Genomic DNA, 23,309 nt, shown 5'->3' on the forward strand with positions numbered 1-23,309 from the left:
TTCCGTTCTGCAAGTCCGTTTGTTCCTCTCCTTTGCCCCGACAGAGATGAGCAAAGTGTTTCCCAGAGCCCAGCCTGTGCTGGCCAGTACATCAGGGTGCCTGAGCCACCCAGGGTGGGTCATGGTGATGTGAACAGCACCAAAGGAAGAAGAAACTGTTCCAAAGTTCAAATACACTCCCAAACTTTACATTGAACTTTACGTTGTTCCTTACCCATTTGTGAAAAGGTTTTGGTGATTTGCGAATGGAATCCTCTGGCTACACTGAAACATGCAGTTCTTGAAGAAACAACTCCAGGTGGATTTTGCAAGTTGTTCTTTCCCCCTTGACTACCAGCAACATCAGGAGGAGCTCAGACTAGACTGCAGCAGCATCAGGCACTCTTTTGTCCTGAAATACACTGATTTCATCACGGCTCATATTAATAAAATCAAAGCGGCTGTGACTCATCACTACTACTACACATTATGTCAGCTTATATCTGAAGGAGCAAGGGAGTAAATGAAACATTAACGAGACTTTACAGTTCTGCACGGTGACACCACAGCTATAAGGCACCAAGGCAGCGTTTGAACAGCTGTAAACCCAAGCCCCACTTTCCACTGTAATTTTCTATGCATTAGAAATAGGTTTGATTACAGCTACTTGGTTATAAGCTCATGCACTCTTGCTGGTGACCCCCCTGGTCAGTGTGTGTGGGATCCCCGGGGGGTCCCCACCCCACAGCCAACATGTAGGGGTGCTTCTTCCAACCAAAATGATGCTGTGATTCTATTCTCTCTAGAGCTATTGGAAAAGAGGTTGTAGCATGGAGGGTGTTGGTCTGTTCTCCCGAGTAAAAAGTGATAGGAAGAGGGGAAACTGCCTCAAGTTGTGCCAAGAAAGGTTCAGAGTGAATATTAAGATGCTTCTCTTCATGGAAAGGGCTGTTGGGCATTGAAACAGGCTGCCCAGGGCAGTGATGGAGTCACCATCCCGGGAGGGGTTGAACAGATGTGTAGATGAGGCTCTTAGGGACACAGTTTAGGGCTAGATGATCCTAGGATTCTATGTTTCTTCCCGGCTGTGAGCTCCTGCTGGCCGGTGGCCATTGCCGCGCCAAAGCCCTTCTCCTCGGGAACACTCGCCTGCTTCGTGCCACCGCTCTGCCAGGGGAGTGACACACCGCTGTGTGCTGCTGGCTGCCCGCGTTCTCTGCCCCCGCTCCTGCCTCCTCCGCAGCGCTCCCCGACCCCAGGGCCGGCGCACGGAGCTGGGGCTCCCCCTCCTCGGCCGGCGGCGGCTCCCCAGCCCGGGGCGACCCCTGCCCCACCGTGCCGGCCCGCACCGCCCACCGCCGGCAGCCCCGGGGGCGGGAGCGGTCCCGGCCGTGCCCATAAGGCGTGTGCGGAGGCGGCGGGCGGAGCGGCCCATGGCGGCGGCGGCGGGAGCAGCAGCGCGGTGCCTGCGGGGCGCCCGGCGCCTCCTGCCCGCGGGCGCACGGCGGGAGAGCTGCGAGCTGGCCCGGCTGGCGGGGCCCGTGGTGAGAGCCGGGAGCGGGCGGGGGGGCACAGGGGATGGGGACAGGACCCCACTCCCCTCCGGAGCGGCGGCAGTCCCGGGGGGGAACGTCGGCGGCGCAGCGGAGGTGAGAGCCGGGGAGCGTCCCGGGGCTCGGGCACCGGGAGCCTGGCAGCGTATCCCGGGCTGGGAGGAGCCATCGGGCCCCGGATCGCCCTTCCGCACGGGATTCCAGCTCCCTCGCACATGGCTCTGCTCCCTCCCGCCGGCCGTGCCTGCCGGAGGCACAGCCAGACTTTAACCTCCACTATTTGTTCCTTAATTGTCATCCAAGAGCTTATTCCTTACCACAGCAATTCCTGTTGCTGTCCAGCTCGGTCCAAGTGCTCTTCTCCTACATGGCTCTGAAAGAAGAGCAGTGGATTTGGGGAGGGGGAGATAAACAGTTAAATTGCTCTTAGGAATGAGTCTGCATCTCCAGCACTGCCACTTACCCCTTGGGTGTCAAGCAGGTCAGTTAGCTGGACACCAACTCCTTGGGCAGGCCTTCCAGCAGACTCTGGATGCAAAGGTACCTACAGCCCGCTGTCTCAAAATCCTCCCCGGGCTGCTGTTTGTCTGCCAGGACACGCATCCCGTGGGAGTCACATTTTGCAGAGGGGAGTGTGCACCACAGCCCTGGTCTAAATCCATTACACATGAAGCTTTGTGCTTTGCATTTTCTAATCTATCTGGTAAATAAGTAACAACTGATGAACTCAGAGATGCCCTCCCTGACATCAAAGCACCAACCTGCTGTGAATGGGCAGCAGAGGAAGTATAGATGGGTTTCGGTTTCTGTAGCTGAAGACATCAGTTCTAGCTCAGTGCCCTCAACCTTTCCATCTGCAGCACAGCCTGGTTCTCCATGTGCACAGACAACCTCATGACAAAACCTACAGCTGTCATTAGCTAACGCTCATTTAATGGCAAACCCTGCACTGAACAATTGTGGAGGTACAGACCATTCCAGTGGGAATTACTCCCAGCAGCAGGTTGAGCATGCCCAGACCTGGCAGGAGGAGATGAACTGCATCTGCAGGCAGCGGTGGGAGGTCTGGAGAGGAGAAGGTTTTTATTCTGTTCTTCCTCTGACCCCGCAGGAGCTGGTTCTCCAGCAGCGCTGTGCTCTTGGCTTGCCAGCTGCGGGGTGGAAAGGAGTGTGAGCAGACCCTGGGCATGGTCCCCAGCCATGCCCACCCTTCAGTGGGTATTAATGTCTCTAACTCCTACCATCTGCTTCTAGCTGTGCCATGACTCCATGCCTCAGATGCCTGTAGAGGAGCTGTCCCCTTGCCAAGGGGAAATGAGGTTTGGAGTGTAATCTCTGCTACAGCATCGCTAAGCTAAGGAACAAGCAGACTAGACTTGGCATCTCTCTAGGAGGAGACGACGTTGTGGTTTAGGAGGGGAGTTTTCCTAGATGCACAGAAGTGCAGAAAAACATAAGGATTTTTGATTTTCCCTCTCTATGCATCTTTCATCCTGGAAAAGAGGATTTCTAGTGAAGCTGTTAAGCCACAAATAAACAAGGTCATGTGGCAGATTGGCTGTGTAGCACCAAAACACCACAGGGCAGGTAGAGGCTTGCTTTGAAAGACAAAATCACCAGATGTCTGCGCAAGATCTGGTGCAGCAGCCATGGGGAGCAGGGATAGGTTCCCAAGACAACAGGTGACACCAGGAACCCCGACTGTTCATAGTCCAAGGTCAGGGGGAGGAGCGGTCCTCCAGTCCTAACCAGTCCTCATCTCACCGTCTTCTCCTCCTCTCATCCTAGTTTGTCGCCCAGCTGCTGGGGTTCCTGATCAGCGTGGTCAGCTCCATCTTCTGTGGCCACCTGGGGAAAGCTGAGCTGGATGCTGTGACGCTGGCCGTGTCCGTACGTATTGCTCTGATTCCCTTCTGATCTAGAACATGTAAGTTACACATCACCAAAAAAAAGAAGAAAACCTGGAGGAATACATATGTGAGGACCCTGTGTGTAAGCAGAGCCTGATGTGAGGCGAACATCTCATCCAGCAAACTGCTCGCTCTTTTGCCCTGAGCACAGGCAGGAGATGGGAACTGAGCAGTCGGTGGCTGTGCCAGTGCAAGGCCAGACCTGGCCAGGGACCTGGAGCCTGGGACAAGCTCTTAGAACCCACCAGACCTAGCGTGCGGCCAGGATCAGCACTGTTTGTGGTCCTTTAGATATTCAGCCCTTGCCAGAGGATTCTTTTCCACACCAGAGAAGAGGCTGTTTAGGTAACAAGAACATGTTATTCTGAGAAATAGAGAAGGGCTGGAAACCTCCCAAAAACTCACAGCAGAACTGTCTCCCCACCCAGATGGGAGGAACACGGTGCTTTGCGCCAGGTCCCCTGTCACCCTCCCTTGCAACCCACGTCCTTTGTCTCTCCTCCAGGTTATCAACGTGACGGGCATCTCCATCGGCTCTGGTTTAGCCTCAGCATGCGACACGCTGATGTCCCAGGTCAGTAGCAGCTCCCCCTTTCTTGTGGCTGTCGGGGTTGGATTGATGGTGTGTCTCCTGTGATCTGTGCACAAAGGGTGGGACAGTGGCAGCTTCCAGCCAACACAGGGCTACAGATGTCCTGGATGAAGCCTGCTCCCTCCCTGTGGCTTCCCCAGGTTGTGCCTGGGTAGCAAAGGGATGTGCAATCCCCCCAAGAGCCAATTGTACCCACCCAGCCTGTCATGAGTCACTGCAGGGCATGGGAAATGCGCTGAACCAGCCCATCGCCGCCCCGGCCCCCCTGGTTCCCTGTGACGCTCACCTCGGTCCTCTCTCCCATCTCAGACGTACGGTGGCAAGAACCTGAAGCAGGTGGGCACCATCCTGCAGCAAGGGATCCTCATCCTGCTGCTGTGCTGCTTCCCATGCTGGGCGCTCTTCGTCAACACCGAGCAGATTCTCCTGCTTCTCCAACAGGACCCTGAGGTCTCCAGGTCAGGGATGAGGTTGAGTCCTTCTGGACCAGGTGTTTGGCTGGGGCTGGTTTGCTGTGTTGTGTTGGAATCGAGGCTCTGTGGAGCTCGAGTATGAGGCTGCTTGGCTTGGCTCTGCTGTGTCATTAACTGGGGAAATGACTCTCTTTCCAGGTTAACCCAGATCTACGTGATGATTTTTATCCCAGCGCTTCCTGTAAGTTGCTGCTAAAACTGTTAGAAGCTCCATATCCCTCAGTGACATTTAGGGAAAGGAGGGAGGATCTTTGCTCTGGGGATCACAGAACAGCATGGTTTAGGGTTTTACAACCTGCCCCTTGATCTTGGACTTTAACAGGTGTGCACTGGCCAGCAGCTGCTGGACCAGCAAACATGCCCTTGTTCATCTTGCTGTGCAAAGGCTTTTACTGCAGGGCATGTCTCTGCACAAGTAACTGGGGATGGACATTGGAACTGGGTGCTCCAGGGCTTGTTCTTACCTCCCAGCTGCTTGTTGCAAACACTCAGAGCTGCTGGGCCCTGGCTGGTCGCTCTGTCTCTGGAGGGACTTCTCTGGGGAATAAGTACAAGTTAATATTTGCTTCCAAGGTTTCCAGGCTCTCTCATGCTGATAAGGAAGCGTGGGAGATTGCTTATTGGGAAACTGGTCTCTTCCCAGTGGGAACGGGAGGTGCCTGTTGTTAATCCTGGCTTGGGGATGCTCCTGGCTGATACCACAGTTCAAACAGAGCTCAGGAACAGGGTGTCTGGCACCCCGAGAAGCTGGGGGAAGGAGCTGAGGGAAGGACCTGCCTGTGTGTTGAACGGTAGCTGGCTACTGAACCACAGTGCAGCGATGCTGATGAAATGAATCCTGACTTTTGCAGGCGGCGTTTCTGTACCAGCTGCAGACAAGATATTTGCTAAATCAGGTATTGTATAACTAACCAGGTTCTGGGTGATAGGTTAAAGATATTCCCAGGAACACGGATAAAGTTGGGCATCTAAGTTCATTCTGTTCTGGGGAGAGCTGGGCTGGGAAATAGGTGATGCACAACCCTCAGTTGGGCCTGGAGAACTCGTGGAAATCACCCTTAGCTTGCTGCGTTTCCCCACTTCTGCCTCCCGACTCTGCATTGGGTTGATTGCAGCGTCTCTGAGCCCTGCACGCTGCCATCTGCATGTCTAACCCGCTCCAGCTTTGCCTGGAACAGGAGCTGCTGCCTTGGCTTTCTCCCTGGGTGGTGATGAAGGTGTCCCCTGTGTTCACTGCATGGGAGCTTGGGCAATGCTGGGGAAACAAACTCCAAAAATCTCTCCTTGGCTTCCAGGCGATCATTTTGCCTCAGATTTTGACAGGGATCGCAGCCAACATCCTCAATGTGGCCATGAACGCCTTGTTCCTGTACGCGCTGAAGCTGGGCGTGGTGTAAGTGTGAGCGGAGGTGGTGGCAGGCTTTGCTCAGGGCGCTGGGGGTGTCCTGTGGGCTCAGTTCTGCCGTCCTCTGCCCCCAGCCAACCCACCTGGGAGGATAAAGCTGGAGGGATCTGCCCCATACCTGCAGCAAGACGTGTATGGCTGCCACCCATATGGGTGCCATCCTCCTGCTGTAGCTGAGATGGCGGAGGAGGATGTTTGAAATCTGTCTGTCTGTCTCTCCCCAGGGGCTCTGCCTGGGCCAACACTGTTTCTCAGTACACCCAGGCCATTCTCCTCTTCCTTTATGTGTGGTGGAAGAAGATCCATGTAGAGACCTGGGGAGGTACTGTTCACATCTTCATCCTTCAAAAATACCAGTGGCTGGTGCTGGGGATTTGGCACTGTCACCAGCAGCCACGGTGCAGGTCTGTGGAGGAGGAGAGGGAGAGCATGCATTCATTCTACTGCTCCTCACCGCAGGCTGGACCAGGGACTGTCTCCTGGACTGGGGTTCCTTCATCCGGCTGGCGGTACCCGGCATGCTTATGATGTGTATTGAGTGGTGGACCTTTGAGATTGGGAGCTTCTTGGCAGGTGAGTCCAAATCTTCTTTTTCCTCTGGTTCAGCAGGTCATCTTCCAGCCATCCCTGCTCTGGTGGCTGCGCCTGTGTCCCCAGAGCACCTCCTGCCAGCAGCCTCCTCACTGCAGGGTTGGTTCTGATGGGGACCCTGTAGTTGCTGCCTCCTTGTTAGCAAAGGAGGAGTTTAATTCCAACATAATGAAGGATGTGGTGGATGTTTTGCAGGGCTGCTCAGTGTGGTGGAGCTGGGCGCACAGTCTGTCATCTACGAGCTCTCCTCTGCGGCGTACATGGTAAGGGCTGGGTGAATTAAACCAAGGTCAGCCTGGGAGGATTCCCCAAGCAATGGCCTTGCAGACCAGGGCTGGGGAGGGATGCAGGAGTCGGTCCCAGGCAGGTGATGACTCTCAGACCTGCTGTGCTCATCCAGGGCTGTGCTGCACACGGGAAATCCCTTTCCTGCAGCAATACAAATTTAAGTCCCTACTGGGGAAGAACAACATTGCTGCAGGCTCTGTCGCCACTCACCTCCTCCTTGTCTCCTGCTTCTCAGGTGCCTCTGGGCTTCAGCGTGGCCGTGAGTGTCAGAGTGGGCAATGCCTTGGGATCAGGGGACATGGTGCAAGCCAAGACCGCCTGCATCACCGCGCTGCTGTGTGCAGGTCAGCCAGGGCATGAGGAGGGGAAAAGGAGCAGGACTTGCTGCCCTTGTGGCGAAGCAATATGACTTATTTCTTTTTCTTTCAGAAGTTTTTGCTGTGGTAGTTGCAACGTTACTGGGAACCCTAAAGGGCATGGTGGGATACATCTTCACCAATGACAAGTGGGTTAACAGCTTTCTTTTGAGTATTGTTACCTTCTCAGGGGATGTGATTTATATCCCAGAAGCTGTTGACAAGAGTTCATAAACCTCCATCTGGCAACCATGTTCCTCAAGGGTTCCTCCCCACTGCCCAGTGTCGCCGGGCAACACAGATGCTGCTGGCACTGGGACACTACCGCAGTGGTACCCAAGCTGCCCACATCCCCCCGGGTCTCATGGGCTGGGATCCAGCTTTGCTGTCTGAGGGAGATGTAGCAGAACCAGAGTCCCTTGGGACCAGCCTGTGCTGCTTTCACTGACCAGCACATCCATCTTCCCAACAGGGAGATCGTGATCCTCGTGTCCAAAGTGGTGACCATCTTTGCTCCATTCCACTTGTTTGATGCAGCAGCAGTGAGTATCCCCACATGCCTGCGGGTTGGGGTGCAATGGAGAGCACAAAGCCCCTCTGGGCTCTGCAGGACAGTGCTGTGGAGTCCCCAAGTTGTACCCCAGAGCTCCTGTGGCGTTACCTTCCATAGCACATGCTTTCCCATGGATTGACTCCTCTGCCTGCTCTCCTAGGCGACCTGTGGCGGTGTGTTGCGGGGCACAGGGAAGCAGAAGATGGGTGCTATCGCCAACGCTGTCGGCTATTACGCCATCGGCCTCCCCATTGGCATCTCCCTGATGTTTGCAGCCGAGATGGGGGTGCTGGGTACGTGTCTTCTGTTTGACATCCTATGAGCTGCTGATGCTGCTTCTGTTGGACCAATCCCTCTGACTTGAGCCTGGAATTGTGCTCAGCTCTTCCTTTGTGTCAGTGGGGCTGAGTTGCACACTGAAGTGTCTGGCAGAGGCTCAGTAGCCTCCATCAAATCGGGGCTGAGATGTTTCGGTAAATCCAGGCTCAGTCCCAGCATAGGACCTCCCAGGAGCTGTTTTGTCTCAGGAACATCAAGACTGGGTTAGACATGGGGCAATATCTGACCCCATAGAGTCCTTGGGCGTTTCGGCAGCATCTCGTAAAACCAGGATTTCTTCAAGCTCCCCCTGAAATAACTCTCCATCGCTGCAGGTCTGTGGGTAGGGATGGTCGTTTGCATCTCTCTGCAAGCCCTGTCCTTCTTGACTTTTGTCGTGCGCATTGATTGGAAGAAAGCTGCAGATGAGGTGAGACTTGTGCCTCTCTCTAGTAACTCTTAAACAGTGTTATAGGCGAGTTCCTGTCCCAGGACAGTGCCACAGCCCTCTGGGAAGGCAAAAGCAAAATGGGATCTGTCCCTCTCCTGTAGCAGAGGAGCAGTTTGGTGCTGAGCACATTTGCTTTGGGAGGAGGCTCAGGTTTCCTTGGCTGGGCAGGACACCTTTGCTCTGAGAAAAGCAATTTTTTTGTGTGTTTTTAGGCTCAAGTGCGAGCTGGGCTGAAAAAACAGCTGGAAGACGTGAACTCCAATGGCACAGCTGCTACCAAAACATCTGCTGTGGGTATGTAACCAGGGCTGAGAACAGGGAGGGAGCCCAAATTCTCCACCCAACCCTTCCTTTCCTTCATAGTGTGGCAGCTGTGTCTGTCCTGCTGGCCCAGATGGCTGGAAAAAGGACAGGGTCTGGTGCTGGTCCCAGCCCAGTGGCACATCTGTACTTAGCAATGGGCTACAAGATACCCTGCTAGCCCTGTCACCACCATTGCTGTGCCAGGGAAGAGCCTGGTTTGTCTTACCTGGGAACATCTGCTCTGGGCATGTCCCAATGTCCCTGAGCCTTGGGAAGGGACGCTTAGGACTGTCACTAGCGCAGCACCAGACTGAGATCCCAACACTGCAGCGCTCACCTCTCTGTCCCATAGATTACGTCTCGGTTGACACGGACACCACAGACACCACGGTTCTACCCGCGAGCATGGCGGGGGGCGAGAGGCAATCTGATGTCCAGCTCATCACGCAGGAGGAGCCCGTTGTCGTCCCTGTTGCTCCCGTTGTGCCATGGAGGGCCCTGATCATCCGCCGCGCTCTGGCTGCTGCCGCCGCCGTGGCTGTCCTGCTGCTGGGCGTACTGGTGCGGGTCCTGAGCAGCAGTCGGTAGAGCCAGTGGCACCGGGGAGCTGCGCGCAGAGCAGGACATGTGTGGTGATGTCCCAGGAGAACGGTGCGGGGGAAGGAATTCCCCCTCGGGTCCTTGGAAAGAGTCACTTTGCTCGGTTTTTGGTTAGCTCACAATGTTTTATCCCACACGCAGAGTTCGTAAAGGGGGTGAGGATGCAGCACTTGGGAAGAAAGTGCTTGAGAGTTGGTCCGTCTCCTGCACTGGGATGTCACTTGTGTCCTGGGACTGGCCCGGGAAGGAGACAGGGACCTTGTGCTGCTATCTTGCTGCCTGGGGGTGTTTGTCCATGTCGTTTGCTAATGGCAGAGGCTCGTGCTGCCCACAGCACATTTCCTCACGCACCAGTCTGTGCCAGTATCTCAGTGTGGCAGAGCCCACTGGTTACTGCTGTGACAACGCAGAGAAATGCCAGTTTTGCCAGGAGATGGCCGGCTGCTCTGCCTGCACTGGGTGTTGGGTGCTGGCCCTGCTCTCCCTGCAGCGTGGCAGGCGCAGGGCCTAAAGCAATTCTTTGCACTTTCGTAGGGTGGGATTTTTGATACAATAAAGTTTTCTGAGTAAATGTTGGGCTGTTACCGTGGTGTGAGCATAACCCCGGTCATTGGCACGACTGAGCTGTGAGAGGGGAAATGTGTGCCTGGTTTGTGCAGCATCATGGGCTCACACAGGGCTCGGCTTCAGCCTCCCAGCCCCACCGTTTGGGGCTGGCTGGGGGTGCAACAGCAGCCAGGGGCTTGTTTTTAGCTGGGCTGACAGAGCATGCTGCTCCCCTCAGGTACAAAAGCAGGGTTTGTGCTCCTGGGTTGCTCCCACACTATTAATGAGCTGCACAGGAGGGTGGTGGGATGCACAGCCCTACAGAGCCATCAAAGAACTGCCATATGGCTTAATGCAAACACCCCAGCACTGCCTGCCCACCCCAGCCCCTGGGACCCATCCCATGCTCTTACCTGCAGCTGTGCGACAGCAGTGAAGCCACCGTGGTGTGGCACAAGTTGAGTTGTTGGAGATGAAACCCTGTACAATCAGTGCACAGCATCTCCCTGCCACCCCACAGCTCTCCTGGCACATGGTGTTGGTTGCCTGTGGGCTGGAAATGAAAAGATGTAACACAAATGAGCTTGAACCAGCTGTCAACCTCTGTCTCAGCAGCCTCTGCCCAGATGGGGGGAGGATGTGGCAGACTCAGAGTCTCACTAGTTTTGGGATGGAAGCCTGGGGCTAAGAGGAAGTCCCCCTTGCTCTGCCCCATGGGCTGCCCCATCCCGCCGCAGACCACCTTCTGCTCTGCAGGAGAGGGTCTCGCGGTGGCAGCTCCTCTCCACCTCCCTGCCCTGCACTGGGACGAGGCACAACACTATATTTGTCCTGGCTGAGCAGTGCCGGTGAAACCCGACGCTGTGCGAGGCTGACAACTGGAGGCGCTTGTCTTGGCCACCTCCGTGTTGTGATGAGAGGGGCCGGGACAGGCAGCAGCCCCGTCACTGCCGGCAGCAGCTCACAGGACACCGCACTCGGACCCATGAACCCTCCGTCGCTGCTGGAAGAGGATGACCGTCCAGCCCCGTGGCTGGTGGAGCCACAGGAAAGCAGGAGAGAGGTATGAGAGCTGCTAGGGGCAATTTGGGAAGGCTCAATCCCTTGCATCGCACGTCCTGGCTCCTCCACGCTGCACAGACCCTCATTGTCCTGCCCTGACCCGCTGCTGGTGCTCCCCATCCCCGTCGCAGCAGCAAGGAGTGGGCGGTCAGCTCGTCCAGTCCCGGCTGAAGTTCACCCCACCATGGTTACACATTGCTCACCCTGGGGGGTTTAACCAGCACGGAGGAAGAGGGTTGTGTCACTCCCCTGGCAGAGCGGTGGCACGAAGCAGGCAAGTGTTCCCGAGGAGAAGGACTTTGGCGCGGCAATGGCCACCGGCCAGCAGGAGCTCACAGCCGGGAAGAAACGCCGCTGGCTGCAGCGCCTGGTCCCGGACAACTTCTGGGAGGAGGCAAAGAAGCTACTGGTGCTGGCGGGGCCACTGGTAAGGAACCTGGGAGGATGGTGTGTTGGGGGGCTGTGTCCGCAGCCCACTGGCACAGGGACCCTGGGGAGTGGGATTTTCAGGCAGCGGAGCCCAACACCTCCTGGAAGAGACAGAGTGCTGCTAAACACCTGGCAAAGGGCTCAAAACCTCAGAGCAGCTTCACCTGGTGTGCTGGGGGGATTGGGGAGCTTGGCCGATTATATGCACTCAGCTGTAGACACACAGCTGCCTTCCCGTCCCGCTCTCTGTCCCAAAGGTCCCCCCAGCACAGCCTGCTCTGCTCACCTCCGTCTCTCCTCTTCCCTGCACTTAGATCCTGATCCAGCTGCTGATCTTCCTGATACACCTCATCAGCTCCATATTCTGTGGCCACCTGGGCAAGGTCGAGCTGGCGTCCGTCACGCTGGCCATCGCTGTAAGCATTCCTGGCACCAGCTCCCACCCGCTGACACTGGGACGGGATACGGGAACGAAGGCAGACAAGGACAGAGATCTCAGACTCCCATTTTTCCTTTTGGCCTCTCTCCCTTCATAAAAGTTTTAAACGCTCACATTTGCTTTTTTTTTTTTTTAACTCCTGTTTCCAGGTTATAAACGTCACTGCCATCTCTGTAGGTTATGGTTTGTCTTCAGCATGTGACACCTTGATATCACAGGTGGGTAAGAGATGCTGGCACTCATCCTGGAGACATGGGGTTTTCCAGCGTCAGCTGATGCTGCCCAGGCGCTGCCCAGAGCCCTGGCTACACCCGTGAATGGGGAAAACTCATCCCCAGGCAGCAATCCCAGAACAGGGAGCTCCATATATCCTTGAAATACAACACCAAATCCCTCCCTGGGCAGCCCACAGGGTGGTCAGGGGTGCTCCGTGCAGGGCTCACCCCCCTCTCACCTCGCAGACCTACGGCAGCAAGAACCTGCTGCGCGTGGGGGTGATCCTGCAGCGTGCCATCCTCATCCTCCTGCTCTGCTGCTTCCCCTGCTGCGCCATCCTCATCAACATCGAGCAGCTCCTGCTCCTCATCCGCCAGGACCCAGAGGTCTCCAGGTCAGGTGGTCCTGTGGCCCAGACACCATTGCATCGTCCCTCCCTGCACAACAGAGCTTGGGGGACGGCGGCTCCTCACTGACTGCACTGCTTGTGTCCCCCCAGGTTGACCCAGCGCTACGTGATGGCGTTTGTTCCCGCTCTGCCGGTGAGTCCCTGCGGAAACCCCAGATGCTGGCTGTGCATGGGGACCAGCCACCCTGCTTCTAGACAAGAGGAAGGAAGTTTTTACAATTAAAATGGTGAAACACCAACCCAGGTTGTTCAGAGAGGTGGTGGGTGCCCCATCCCTGGAGACACCCCAGGCCAGGCTGGACGGGGCTCTGAGCAACCTGAGCTGGTGAAGATGTCCCTGCTCACGGCAGGGGTGGCACTGGATGCTATTCTATGATTCTGTTCTCCACTGCAGCAGCACAGCCACTGCTCGGCGCTGGCCTCACCACATCCACCAATTTCCTTTTCAGGCAGTTTTTCTGTATAACCTGGAGACACGATACCTGCAGAACCAGGTGCGTCCTGCAGCCCTCACACCCACGGACAGGCAGCTCTGGCTCCGGGCTCCCCTTGACCACACACCCGGGGCTTTTGTGCTGTTCCTTGTGGAGAGGCAGCGTTAATCCCACCACAGCCCGGGTGCCCCAGAGCAGCTCTGACCCTGGAGATCACCCCAACTCACAGCCAGCTGTATCCATCTACCTAATGGTCCTCCCTTCCTCCCTTCCCACTTCCCAACGCCAGGGATTTACCTCCAATACGCTCATTTTCCATCTTCCTGGAAGATTATTTTTTGATGGGAAACCTGCTGAGCACAGGTCTGGTGGGGACCTTTGCATGTCCTGAAGCTTTTGCGAAGCCACCACAGCCCCATCTCCTCCTGTTTGCAGATGATCACGTGGCCGGTGGTGCTGAGCGGGATCATTGGCAACATCGTCAATGTGATCGCAAACTGCATCTTCCTCTACGTGCTCCACTTTGGCATCACGTGAGTAGCGCCTGCATCCCATGGAGGGGAAAACGTGACACTTGGCACTGGGAAGGACTTCTCAGGGACGCTGGCACCACCTGCGCTCGCGGGGGCACAGTGGGACCTTATGCTCCGATTCTGCGAGGCCAAGGAGGTGTGAGCAGGGTGCCAACCACCTTTCTCATTCCCTTTGCAGGGGCTCTGCCTGGGCCAACACCGTTGCTCAATATTCACAAACCATTTTCTTGTTCCTGTACATTATAGGCAAGAAACTCCATGTGAAGACCTGGGGAGGTAAGAGCATCTCACCAGCTCCCTCCAGTTTCTGCTTTACCTAAATGTTCATGAATTTTCCACCAGTTCTATCAAGTGAATTCTGTTAGTCCTGGTGGTGAAATATTAACCTCAGCCCATTCCACCGTGGGAACGTGGTGCTGCTTCGGTGGCAGCACGTCATGCGCGAGGCACTGGCAGAGCATCCTGATGGGCAGTAAACATTAACTCTGCAGAAATGAAACTTTCTGCTGAGGCTCTGTAGGGCTCAGCCCCAAAGCCGGATGAGCACAGGCATAAGCACGAGGTTGTTCTTAGATGCTCCTCTCCAGGAGGGATGGGCTGAGGGTTGCGCTGCTCTGTGGCCCACAGGATGGCATCAGCAGAGCTCATATGTGCGTGTTCTGGGTCCTATGGAGCTGAGCAGCGTTGCCCTGGTGGCTCTGCAAACAGGAACGGCACCTCCAGCTGCTTCAGGGGCTCTCAAGGAGGTAACACGTGGCCAGTCTGGTCATCCTTCAGGTGACATTCCTCCTCTCTGTAGGCTGGTCCAGCGAGTGCCTGCTGGAGTGGGACAGCTTCACCTCCCTGGCGATCCCCAGCATGCTCATGATGTGCATCGAGTGGTGGACCTACGAAATCGGGAGCTTCTTGATAGGTCAGTGGAGAGGGGGAACCACAAGGAGATGGACGGGGTGTGAACCAGAGGGGTGTCCATGGCAGTCGTGGGGGCCAAAAGTGGCTCTCGCTGGGCACCCAAACCCAGTGCTGACCCTCTCCATTCCCCTAGGCCTGCTGAGCGTTGTCGAGCTCTCTGCCCAGTCCATCATCTATGAGGTGTCTGTGGTTGCATTCATGGTAAGGATTGAGGGTTGTTATTTCAGACCAGACACCCAGCAAAAATCAGCTCCACCAAACCTCAGTCTTACTCCTCTGCACTTAAGCCTGTCCCTGCTCCTGCCGATCCCTCCTGCTGAGGTGCTTTAAATTAGAATAATAAAATCACTGAATAGTTTGGGTTGAAGGGACCTTCCAAGCTCATCCAGTGCCCCCCCTGCCACGAGCAGGTTCATCTTCACCAGCTCAGGTTGCTCAGAGCCCCGTCCAGCCTGGCCTGGGATGTCTCCAGGGATGGTTCATCCACCACCTCTCTGGGCAACCAGGGCCAGGCTCTCACCACCCTCAGGAGCAACAATTTCTTCCTTGTGTCCAGCCTGAATCTCCCCTCCTTTAGTTTAAAACCATCACCCCTTGTCCCATCAAATTAAATCCCAAACTCCGTCCCCCTCTCTTCCGGGTGGTTATTCCGCTGTCACTGCGATGTCCCCATCGCCCAGACGCACATGCGAGCCCCAGCCCTGTGGTTACAGATCCCGCTGGGGCTGGGCATGGCCGCCAGCGTGCAGGTGGGGAACGCGCTGGGTGCTGGTGACGTCCAAACGGCCAAGAGATCGTCCTCCATCAGCCTCCTCTGCACAGGTCAGGCTGCCCGCGCAAAGGAGCCTTCACCAAGGCTCCAGAGCAAGAGCAGGGAGCGTTCGCAATCCCCTGCCTGTGTCCCCTGTCCGTGTCCCCTCTTCTCCCTTCAGCTGCCCCCCAGTTCCACATCACAGCTGAGCTGGGAGCAGCACTTTGCTGTTTTTCAGGGGGGTTTTGTGTAGCCATTGGGGCCACTTTAGCAGCCACGAAGGATGTGCTGGGGTACATCTTCACCAGTGACAAGTGAGTGCCCCTGCCCCAGCCTCGGTGCACGGAGGTTGGTTCCCAAAAGCCATCATTGTCTTGTCTGTCCCCAGGGAGATCGTTGACTTGGTGGCCTGGGTCATGCCGGTCTACGTTGTCTTCCACTTGTTTGAAGCCACGTGTGTAAGTCCCTGGGGATGCTGCTGTTTTCAGGAGGGGACCTCAGTGCTGAGCGGCAGGTTGGTCGGTCGAGGGTGGGCACCAGGACCGTGCAGAGCTCCTGGGGTCACCCCTTAGAGAACACCAAATGCATAAAAAGACAATGACCCACAGGACCAGGCAGGGACACAGAAATAACTGGGCAGAGATAGGAAGCTGGTCCACCTGGCAGAGCCCTGAATTTGGTGCAGGTGGGGGTCCCGGCCCTGGCACCAGCTGCTCTCCCTGTCCCCGCAGGGCGCCTGCAGCGGGGTGCTCCGTGGTGTAGGCAAGCAGAAATTTGGTGCCATCCTCAACGCCGTGAGCTACTACGGCGTGGGCCTGCCTCTGGCAGCCGTGCTGCTCTTCGTGGCCAGGATCGGCGTCATAGGTACCGACCCCCACCCTCTGCATCCCCCAAAACCCCCCGCAGGTAGATGCGGGTCACCCCCAGCCCCACCGATGGCTTCTCATGACCCTCCTGCCTGGGGACTGGGCACACTGGGGTGGACTGGCTTTTAGTTTTACTGGGAAAAAGCAACTGCTGCCAGGTCTGCCAGGCAGCCCCACAGCAGCACGCACCCACCACTACCCCATCCCCATGTCCCTGCTGACCTTGGTGACGTCCCCTTTCCTGGCTCGCCATCCCAACATGCCATCTTGGCTGGGTCCGGTGCAGCCATGGCGGCTGGCTGACGCCGGCATGCCACCCGCAGGCCTGTGGCTCAGCATGCTGGTCTGTGTCTCCATGCTCTGCACCTGCTTCGTCATCTACATCTCCCGCATGGACTGGAGGAAGGCGGCCGAGGAGGTAACACACACACCCCATTGTGCCCCACCAGCGGGAAGGTCCTTGGTGCTGTGGCTGGGATCACAGCAGGATCAGACAGCACCACGGGCTCAACCCTGCAGGCTGCCCTGGGTCCCCAGCAAAACTCAGCGCTCCCATGTTTGGGACTGTGGCCATATCCATGGATCCAGCTCCTCCCCATATGTGCACTCGACAGCCTCAAAGTGTCTCTGTGCACCTTGTGCCAACCTGGGCTGGGGACATGAAGCTCAAAGCAGACAGGGTGACAGAGATGTACCTCAACCCTACAGTCCTGAGCATCGCCTTGTGCCCCAGCTCTGGGGTTTCCATCTCTCATCTCAGGCATCTTTCACCTGCCTGTGCCATTTCCAGCCAGATGAACCTCACGAGAGATGACATGTTGGCTTTGCTGGGTGGAGTTTTCTTGCACCATGAACTGCCAAATAAACCCACTGTGTTCCCTCCCCAGGCTCAGCGTCGTGCAGGAGTGACCCAGCCATCGCTGGAGGAGGCAAGCCCAGGCCCCGAACCCTCCTGCAAAGCCCCTCCCAGTGTGGGGCCAGCCACTCCACCCCACGCTTACCCCCCCGCCGCGGTGCTGCAGGGGTGCGTAGGTACGGCCAGGAGCTGGGCACCGCGCAGGGTGGGGGGTTGGGGTCCAGGAGAGTCCCCAAGGAGTCACATAAGCCAGGAACAAGCCCATGAAGCGGGGGTGCAGTATAACACTGGGGATGCCCTCGGTTATTGGGAAAACAGTGATGACAAGGGTGGGCTTGGGAGGGTGATGGGGGGTGGCACGGGGACAACCTGGGGCACCTTGGGTAGGTCTCACCTTGCAGACACGAGGTCCCACCGAAGCTCTGCCGAGGGCTGGAGATCTCTGTGCTGCACATAAAGTGCTTTCAGACCTTGGACAAAACCCTCCCAACAAACCCCTCAATCCCTGAAAAGCCCTCAGTGACACTGCCCCGCTCTCCTCGCAGCGGGAGTGGATGCGCAGAACGGCGTCGTACTCACGGGCATCACCAGGACGGAGGGACCGACATACCAGCTGGAGGCCCAGGAAGCCACACTGGCCACGTCCCCTCCGGTCACTGCTGTGGTCACCAAGGAGCTGCTCGTCCGGCGTGGGCTGGCGGCAGCTGCTGCCATCGCTGTCCTCGTGCTTAGCATTGCCATAAAGCTGATAACCAGCAAACACTGACTCGCACCAGGGACGCTGGGGACTTTGTTTTCGGGACAAACCCCCTCCTGACAGATGGATGTACAAAGCACAGACCGGCCAGCGCAAGAACCCAGCACACGCCTGTCCCACAGCAGTCAAAGGGTCAGCTCATTCGGCAGCATTTGCTCAGACATGGGAACGGGCCCTGTGGCTGCTCTGACACCCAAAATGCTGCTTTGGGCACCCCAAGTTGGGGAGCGACCCCATCCAGCCTGCGCTGCCGCTATCACCCCCCGACCGGAGCCGAGCACATCCCGGCTCACACCGCTGCTCCGTGACAAACGCCAAATAAAGAATAAACCCCGCTGGACTGGGCTGGCTCCTTTGGGAGGAGGCTGGGGGCCGGGCTCGGGTCAGCACAGGGAAATGTCCAACCTGGGGGCTGCAGCCCCTGCGGGAACCCAGGACACGCGGGTCTCGCCCTGCCCGAGGCGGCCGTCACAGTGACACACGGGGTTTATTCAGCGAGGCTCAAGGTCAGCCGTCAGTTACACGTTCAGAGGTAAAAGCCCACCAGTAAACCAGTAAAAAAATCAAAATTAAATTACAGATGAGACGGCTGGCTGCTCAGACCAAGGACTTCCCAGACCTGGGGCTCTGATCACACTAATGCCCCTGTTGTTGTCCCCAGCAGCCCCAAACACAGTGCACCAGCAGTGCCACACTCCCTGGTGCTCCTTGAGTCCTTGGGCAGAGTGTGGCCACCGTTCAGAAGACTTTGGTTGTCACCTCAGGGAGCCTGTGCACATGTCGGTCCCCTACAATGAGACATCACCCTGTCGAGAGTCCTGTCAAGGCTGGGATGCTGCAGGCTCCCAGAGGCTCTTTCCCTCTCTGCTGGGGACAACGAGCCTGGACTGTCCCCACCAGTAAGACCCACACCTTGTTAGGCTTAACGTTGTGAAACAGCTTTTGATGGGGATCATGTGAGACCTTACGTAGACAATGGGCTCAGTAACAACTGGCTTTGTTTTGATATCCTTGTGGCAAATGATTCCGCAAGAGCTTTCAGCTGGGCTCATGTTTGCAGAGCGGGACAGATTCTGCCCCCTTCCACCTGCTGCTGCACGACCAGTTGTATGTCTGCATCAATTCTGGAGTTTCAGCAGCAACAGGAACGCCCACGTCAGAGCTTCTCTGCTTTAGGTGTGTTTTACTTGCTTCTACCTCTTCAGTGCGTTGGCTGCCTCGGAAGAAAAGAAATTGCAGAAAAGAACGTTCAGCACGAGGACTGCAAGGCGTGAGTGATGGGTTACGGGTCCGGCATGCTGCTGGGTGCTGGTCACCCCTCTCATCCAGCGGACACCATCTGGAGAGGCACAGAAATGAGGATGAGTCGCACAGGGAGGGAGCAGAGCCAGAGGGAACAGGGTGATGGAAGCTGAGACCAGGTGGGGCTCAGGGGACAGAGCCAGAGCTCACCTTTGCCACCACCGCTGCCACGATCCCCAGCACGGCCAAGATCACCAATGCCACTCGGCCCTTGTTAAACCGCTTCAGGAGGAAGAACTTGGCCAAATCCACCTTCTTCTGGCTGCCAGGAGGGTACCGCAGTTTGTTCGTACTCTCCATCTTCAGGTCCTTGATCAGGCAGGCGCGGCGGTGGGAGAAGGTGTCAAAGCTGTGCTTGCCGTGGTAGGCGCCCATCCCGCTGTTCCCTGAGGGACACAACCCAGGCGGGTCACACCGTGCACAGAGACAGCTGCATCTCTTAAATTCTGTTTAGCAGCCCCCAGGACACACGTAAAGCTTGGTCGTGGTGCTTCTCATGCCTAGAGCAGCTGCTCTACAGTGACTGTGGAAACTCAACCAGCCACTTGGCCACGGCCAACTTCATCCCACAGCAGAACCACAGCTGCGGACAGATGTACCACCACACTGCTTCCATGACTAATGAGCCTTTTTGCAAAGAGAATCAGCAGTGTGAATAGTATTAATGGGAGAAAACAGCCGAAATTTCCTGAATTTCCAAATGGAGGGGACCTGGGCCACAGGCTGCTGTGGGAAGGCTGAGGCCAAGCGTAGGGGACAGGCAGGGACTCACCCACACCACCGAAGGGCATGTGTGGAACGAGGGAGTGCATGAGGACGTCGTTGGCCGTCATGCCGCCACTGGAGGTCTCCGATATCACCCGTCTGATCAGCTGCCCAGGGTGAGAGATGGCACAGAACAGAGGGAAATCAAGAGAGGCCACCAACACCATGCTGTCCACAAGAGATGGGGGTGTCAGGGTGAGGCCCGTGTCCCCCTTTCTGGAAGCAGGCTGTGCCTTGTTCCCTGAGATGGGGCAGGTTTATGTCACTTAAGGACAAGATCTGTCCAGCTGGAACAGCCATGAAATGAAAAGGCTCCATCTCAGCAGGATGGGCTGGAGGCGGTGGTGCATCGACCAGCACCTGGGTGCTCCTCAGTCCTCCCACCCACACTGAGGGCGGTTGTGTGGGGGCAAAGCCCTGACCCAAATTCCTGAGCTGGCACAACAGAGCCTGGAGCAGGGGCAGGAGATGTGCAAGGAACCAGCAATCACCAGCGTGGGTGGGAGACACACGGGAGCTCTGCAAACCCAGGGGCTTTCAACAGGAGCCGGGGAGCCTCCAGCAGCTCTGGGGACGCTCAGCATCCCCATGAGCCCAATGTTGTGATTCAGAAGCAAAAATGGGCCAATACAGGCCCTGCAGGGAGCTGTGACCCGGACCGGCCACGTTCAGGAAGGAACAGCACAGAGACACCTCCGCAGGGGAGCACAGCCCAGACCCACCTTCTTGTTGTTGGAGAAGACGTACAGGGCAAGGGGCTTCTCCCGACAGTTGATGAACTCAATGGCTTCGTCCACGCTCTTCACGGTCAGAATGGGAAGGACCGGTCCAAAGATTTCCTCTTCCATCACCTTTGACTCTGGAGAAACGTCGGTGAGGATGGTCGGTTCTGAGGCAAACAAGGGCAAGAGATGGTGTGAGCAGGACAGAAGAACGTGGCCCATCACAGAACCTCGTCCTTTCAACCACATGCATGCAACACCCACCAGGTCACAGACACACGCAGCCCCCAAAGGCACCCGCTGACACCTGCCCCCCAACAGCTGCCAGAAGCACCTATGAAGCAGGTGGCCTCATCAGCCTCTCCCCCGTGAGCGATCTTCTGCCCCTTCAGCAGGCCCACGATCCTCTGGAAGTGACGCTTGTTGACGATCCTTTCGTAATCCGGAGACGACTTCACATCTTCCCCATAGAACTCCTGCCAAAGGGCACAGCAGAACCAAACCCCTCAACACACCTCCCCACAGCCACAGCTCCAGGGCTGCAGCCACTGAACTCAGACCTGGGCTGCAACGGGGACAACTCCCGCAGCACCAGGGACTCCACGCTCACCTGCAGAGTCGCCTTGATGTTCTCCACCACCTTGCTCTGGATGGACGGGTCGCAGAGGATGTAGTCCGGGGCAATGCACGTTTGCCCACAGTTCATGTATTTCCCCCACGTTATCCGCCTGCCGGACAAAGGGAGATGGTTTCTCTACAATCAGCCCCTTCCAGACCCCACAGCCCAGCTGATCATTCCTGAGCAACACCCACGGTCTGGGGACAAGAGCCCACCGAGGGCTTCATCAGCCTGACCTGCAGGCGACAGTCAGGTCACAGTCCTTGTCGATGTAGCAGGGGCTCTTCCCGCCCAGCTCCAGGGTGACGGGCGTCAGGTGCTTGGCGGCCGCTGCCATCACGATTTTGCCCACGGCGGAGTTGCCGGTGTAGAGGATGTGATCGAACCGCTCCTTGAGCAGCTCTGTGGTCTCAGGTACTCCTCCAGTGACCACGGGGTACAGCTCCTGTGGGACCAGGGTGTCGGGGTCACCCCAACCCAGCGCATCACTGCAGCAGAGAAACCTGGGGACTGATATGGGACCGCGCTCACCGGGTCAAGGTACTGGGGGAGGAGATCGGCCACCAGCCGAGCCGTGTTCTCGCTGATCTCCGACGGCTTCACCACTGCAGCATTGCCTGCAAGACAAACCTATTGAAGCCCCTGAAGCTCCTCACTCGCCGCTCCCACGGCTTCTGCCCATGGCCCCATGAAGGACAGGGATGTTGCGAGTCCCCACCTGCTGCAATGGCCCCCACCAAAGGCTGCATGACCAGGAGAAAGGGGTAGTTCCAGGCGCCGATGATCAGCACCACCCCCAGCGGCTCGGGGCAGATGTACGCCTCGTCCCGCAGCGTCAGCAGGTTCTTCTTCACGGGCTGGGGGGCTGCCCAGGACTTCAGCTTGTCCATGGCCAGGGCCAGCTCCCCCAGCAAGCCCAGGATCTCATGGTTGAATGCGTTGGGCCCGCTCTGCAATGACAGGGAGCTTGGGGAGAGGACAGTAAAGACACTCACCGCTTGCACCCACCGCAGCAGGGCAAAATCATCCAAGGCAAAGGGGGACACCGGCAAAAGCCACCTGGCACCGCAAAGGTAGCCCTTGGGGTTTCCATGTTCCTCAGGGCTGACCGTGGTCCACGCACAGAAGGGAGAAACCTCCCGCCGCCCCTGACCTTGTGCAGATCCACATGGATGGCTGCCAGGATCTCCTGCTCCCTCTCCCGCACCATCCGCTCCAGGCCCTTCAGCTGCTGCAACCTGAACTCCAGCGAGCGGCACCGGCCGGACCTGAAGGCGGCTCTCGCCTGCCCGACGACCCGCTGCATCCTCTCCATGGCCGCTCACGCTGCGGGGACACACAGACACAGGTCACTATGGGGCCATCAGGGGCTGCTCAGATCAGATGTTCTCCTCCTTCGGTGGCTGCCTGCTTGGGGATCACCCCCTCCCATGCCCCAGCATTGGGCACCTCCCATGGCAACCACACAGCTTGTAGATTTTCTCCTAGCTCAGGGACACCCTAAACCCACCAGCCACCCCACCCTCTGCTCTCAAGGTGCCAAAACACGGAGATAACCGTGGGCTGGGCTGGAAGCAGAGCTGCGTGCCCAGATTCAGCCTCCACCCATCTTCCCCATAACCACAAGATCCTCATGTGGCTTTGCAGAAACATGACAAAACACAGCAGAGATTTCATTTTGCTTCCGGGGAGCCGCCTCTCGCTTTCGGTCAGGACGAGAGACCTGCCTGACCAAAGGAGACACCAAAGTCCCCTCGCAAGCATTAAACTCTGCTCTTCCCTGCCCCCTGACACAGCTGTGCGACTGCCCCGATCCTGACTGAGAAAGCAGATGACTCATTAAAAAAGAAGGCAAAAAAGCAAGTTACCTTCAGAGGAGCCTCTCTCTGTGCCGTTCTCCTGCAGCGAGCGCGAGCAGGCGCAAGCCCTTCCCCTGACGCGGCTCGGAGCGATCTCTCCTCCCACGAGCGCAGAGCTGGCCCGGGCCCAGGGCTCTTGCCAAACACAAACCGCCCTTTACCCAGAGACATCCAGATGTATCCACCAGCCCCGGGTCCCCGCATTCAGATGGGACAGGGACTCAGCTGCCCGCACAGGATTGCGAGAGGCCATGTGGCTTTGCCCAAGTTGGGCACACAAGGCCGGGGCAGCGCGTCCAACAGGCGGCTGCAGCCGAACACAGCCCCCGTTGTCATCCAGATCCCAACAAACCCCAGGCTGGCGGTGCCAGCAGATGAGAGGCGGTCGGGGGGTGGATTTGCAGAGGAGAAGCAGCCCCAGCCTCGCCTGGCTCCGGGGGATCCCGCCCCACGAGCAGGG

At 57.3% G+C, this 23,309-nt stretch overlaps 3 protein-coding genes and 1 long non-coding RNA gene across 6 annotated transcripts; 2 read left to right on the forward strand and 2 right to left on the reverse strand.

The window, feature by feature from the left end:
* The first annotated feature begins 1,377 nt into the window (after positions 1–1,377).
* On the forward strand, positions 1,378–9,943 carry LOC102094502 (multidrug and toxin extrusion protein 2). The gene is made up of 17 exons (XM_065036349.1): positions 1,378–1,523; positions 3,321–3,422; positions 3,948–4,016; positions 4,344–4,492; positions 4,646–4,688; positions 5,359–5,403; positions 5,803–5,900; positions 6,137–6,234; positions 6,372–6,485; positions 6,699–6,766; positions 7,027–7,135; positions 7,221–7,296; positions 7,620–7,689; positions 7,861–7,993; positions 8,354–8,448; positions 8,682–8,763; positions 9,125–9,943. Exons 1-17 carry the CDS (start codon positions 1,413–1,415, stop codon positions 9,358–9,360), a joined length of 1,698 nt encoding a protein of 565 aa, XP_064892421.1. The 5' UTR covers positions 1,378–1,412; the 3' UTR covers positions 9,361–9,943.
* LOC110365882 (uncharacterized) lies at positions 1,407–4,460 on the reverse strand. The gene is made up of 3 exons (XR_010467267.1): positions 4,321–4,460; positions 1,996–4,080; positions 1,407–1,905 (listed from the first exon to the last, which is right to left on the reverse strand). It is a non-coding gene; the product is annotated as an uncharacterized LOC110365882 (long non-coding RNA).
* Positions 9,944–10,609: 666 nt separating the features above from the next.
* Positions 10,610–17,917, forward strand: LOC102084022 (multidrug and toxin extrusion protein 2). Of its 2 annotated transcripts, none has more exons than XM_065036347.1 (18): positions 10,610–10,981; positions 11,237–11,407; positions 11,724–11,825; positions 11,998–12,066; positions 12,310–12,458; positions 12,564–12,606; positions 12,923–12,967; positions 13,343–13,440; positions 13,619–13,716; positions 14,240–14,353; positions 14,486–14,553; positions 15,066–15,174; positions 15,342–15,417; positions 15,492–15,561; positions 15,835–15,967; positions 16,293–16,387; positions 16,857–17,001; positions 17,371–17,917. In XM_065036347.1, the coding sequence occupies exons 1-18, from the start codon at positions 10,832–10,834 to the stop codon at positions 17,589–17,591; spliced, it is 1,956 nt and encodes a 651-aa protein (XP_064892419.1). In that variant the 5' UTR covers positions 10,610–10,831; the 3' UTR covers positions 17,592–17,917. The 2 variants fall into 2 exon arrangements, with proteins under 2 accessions (XP_064892419.1, XP_064892420.1); XM_065036348.1 differs by having other exon boundaries at positions 10,616–10,981; positions 11,202–11,407.
* Positions 17,918–18,050: 133 nt separating this feature from the next.
* LOC102085381 (aldehyde dehydrogenase family 3 member A2) lies at positions 18,051–23,019 on the reverse strand. Of its 2 annotated transcripts, XM_065036370.1 has the most exons (11): positions 22,859–23,019; positions 22,144–22,316; positions 21,709–21,940; positions 21,522–21,607; positions 21,227–21,435; positions 20,982–21,099; positions 20,706–20,847; positions 20,372–20,538; positions 19,657–19,756; positions 19,035–19,270; positions 18,051–18,921 (listed from the first exon to the last, which is right to left on the reverse strand). In XM_065036370.1, the coding sequence occupies exons 2-11, from the start codon at positions 22,303–22,305 to the stop codon at positions 18,904–18,906; spliced, it is 1,470 nt and encodes a 489-aa protein (XP_064892442.1). In that variant the 5' UTR covers positions 22,306–22,316; positions 22,859–23,019; the 3' UTR covers positions 18,051–18,903. The 2 variants fall into 2 exon arrangements, 1 of the variants encoding a protein (XP_064892442.1); XR_010467261.1 differs by lacking the exon at positions 19,657–19,756.
* Between the last annotated feature and the right edge of the window lie 290 nt (positions 23,020–23,309).

The sequence above is a fragment of the Columba livia genome, chromosome 20 (genome assembly GCF_036013475.1).
Source record: "Columba livia isolate bColLiv1 breed racing homer chromosome 20, bColLiv1.pat.W.v2, whole genome shotgun sequence".
Lineage (NCBI taxonomy): Eukaryota > Metazoa > Chordata > Aves > Columbiformes > Columbidae > Columba > Columba livia.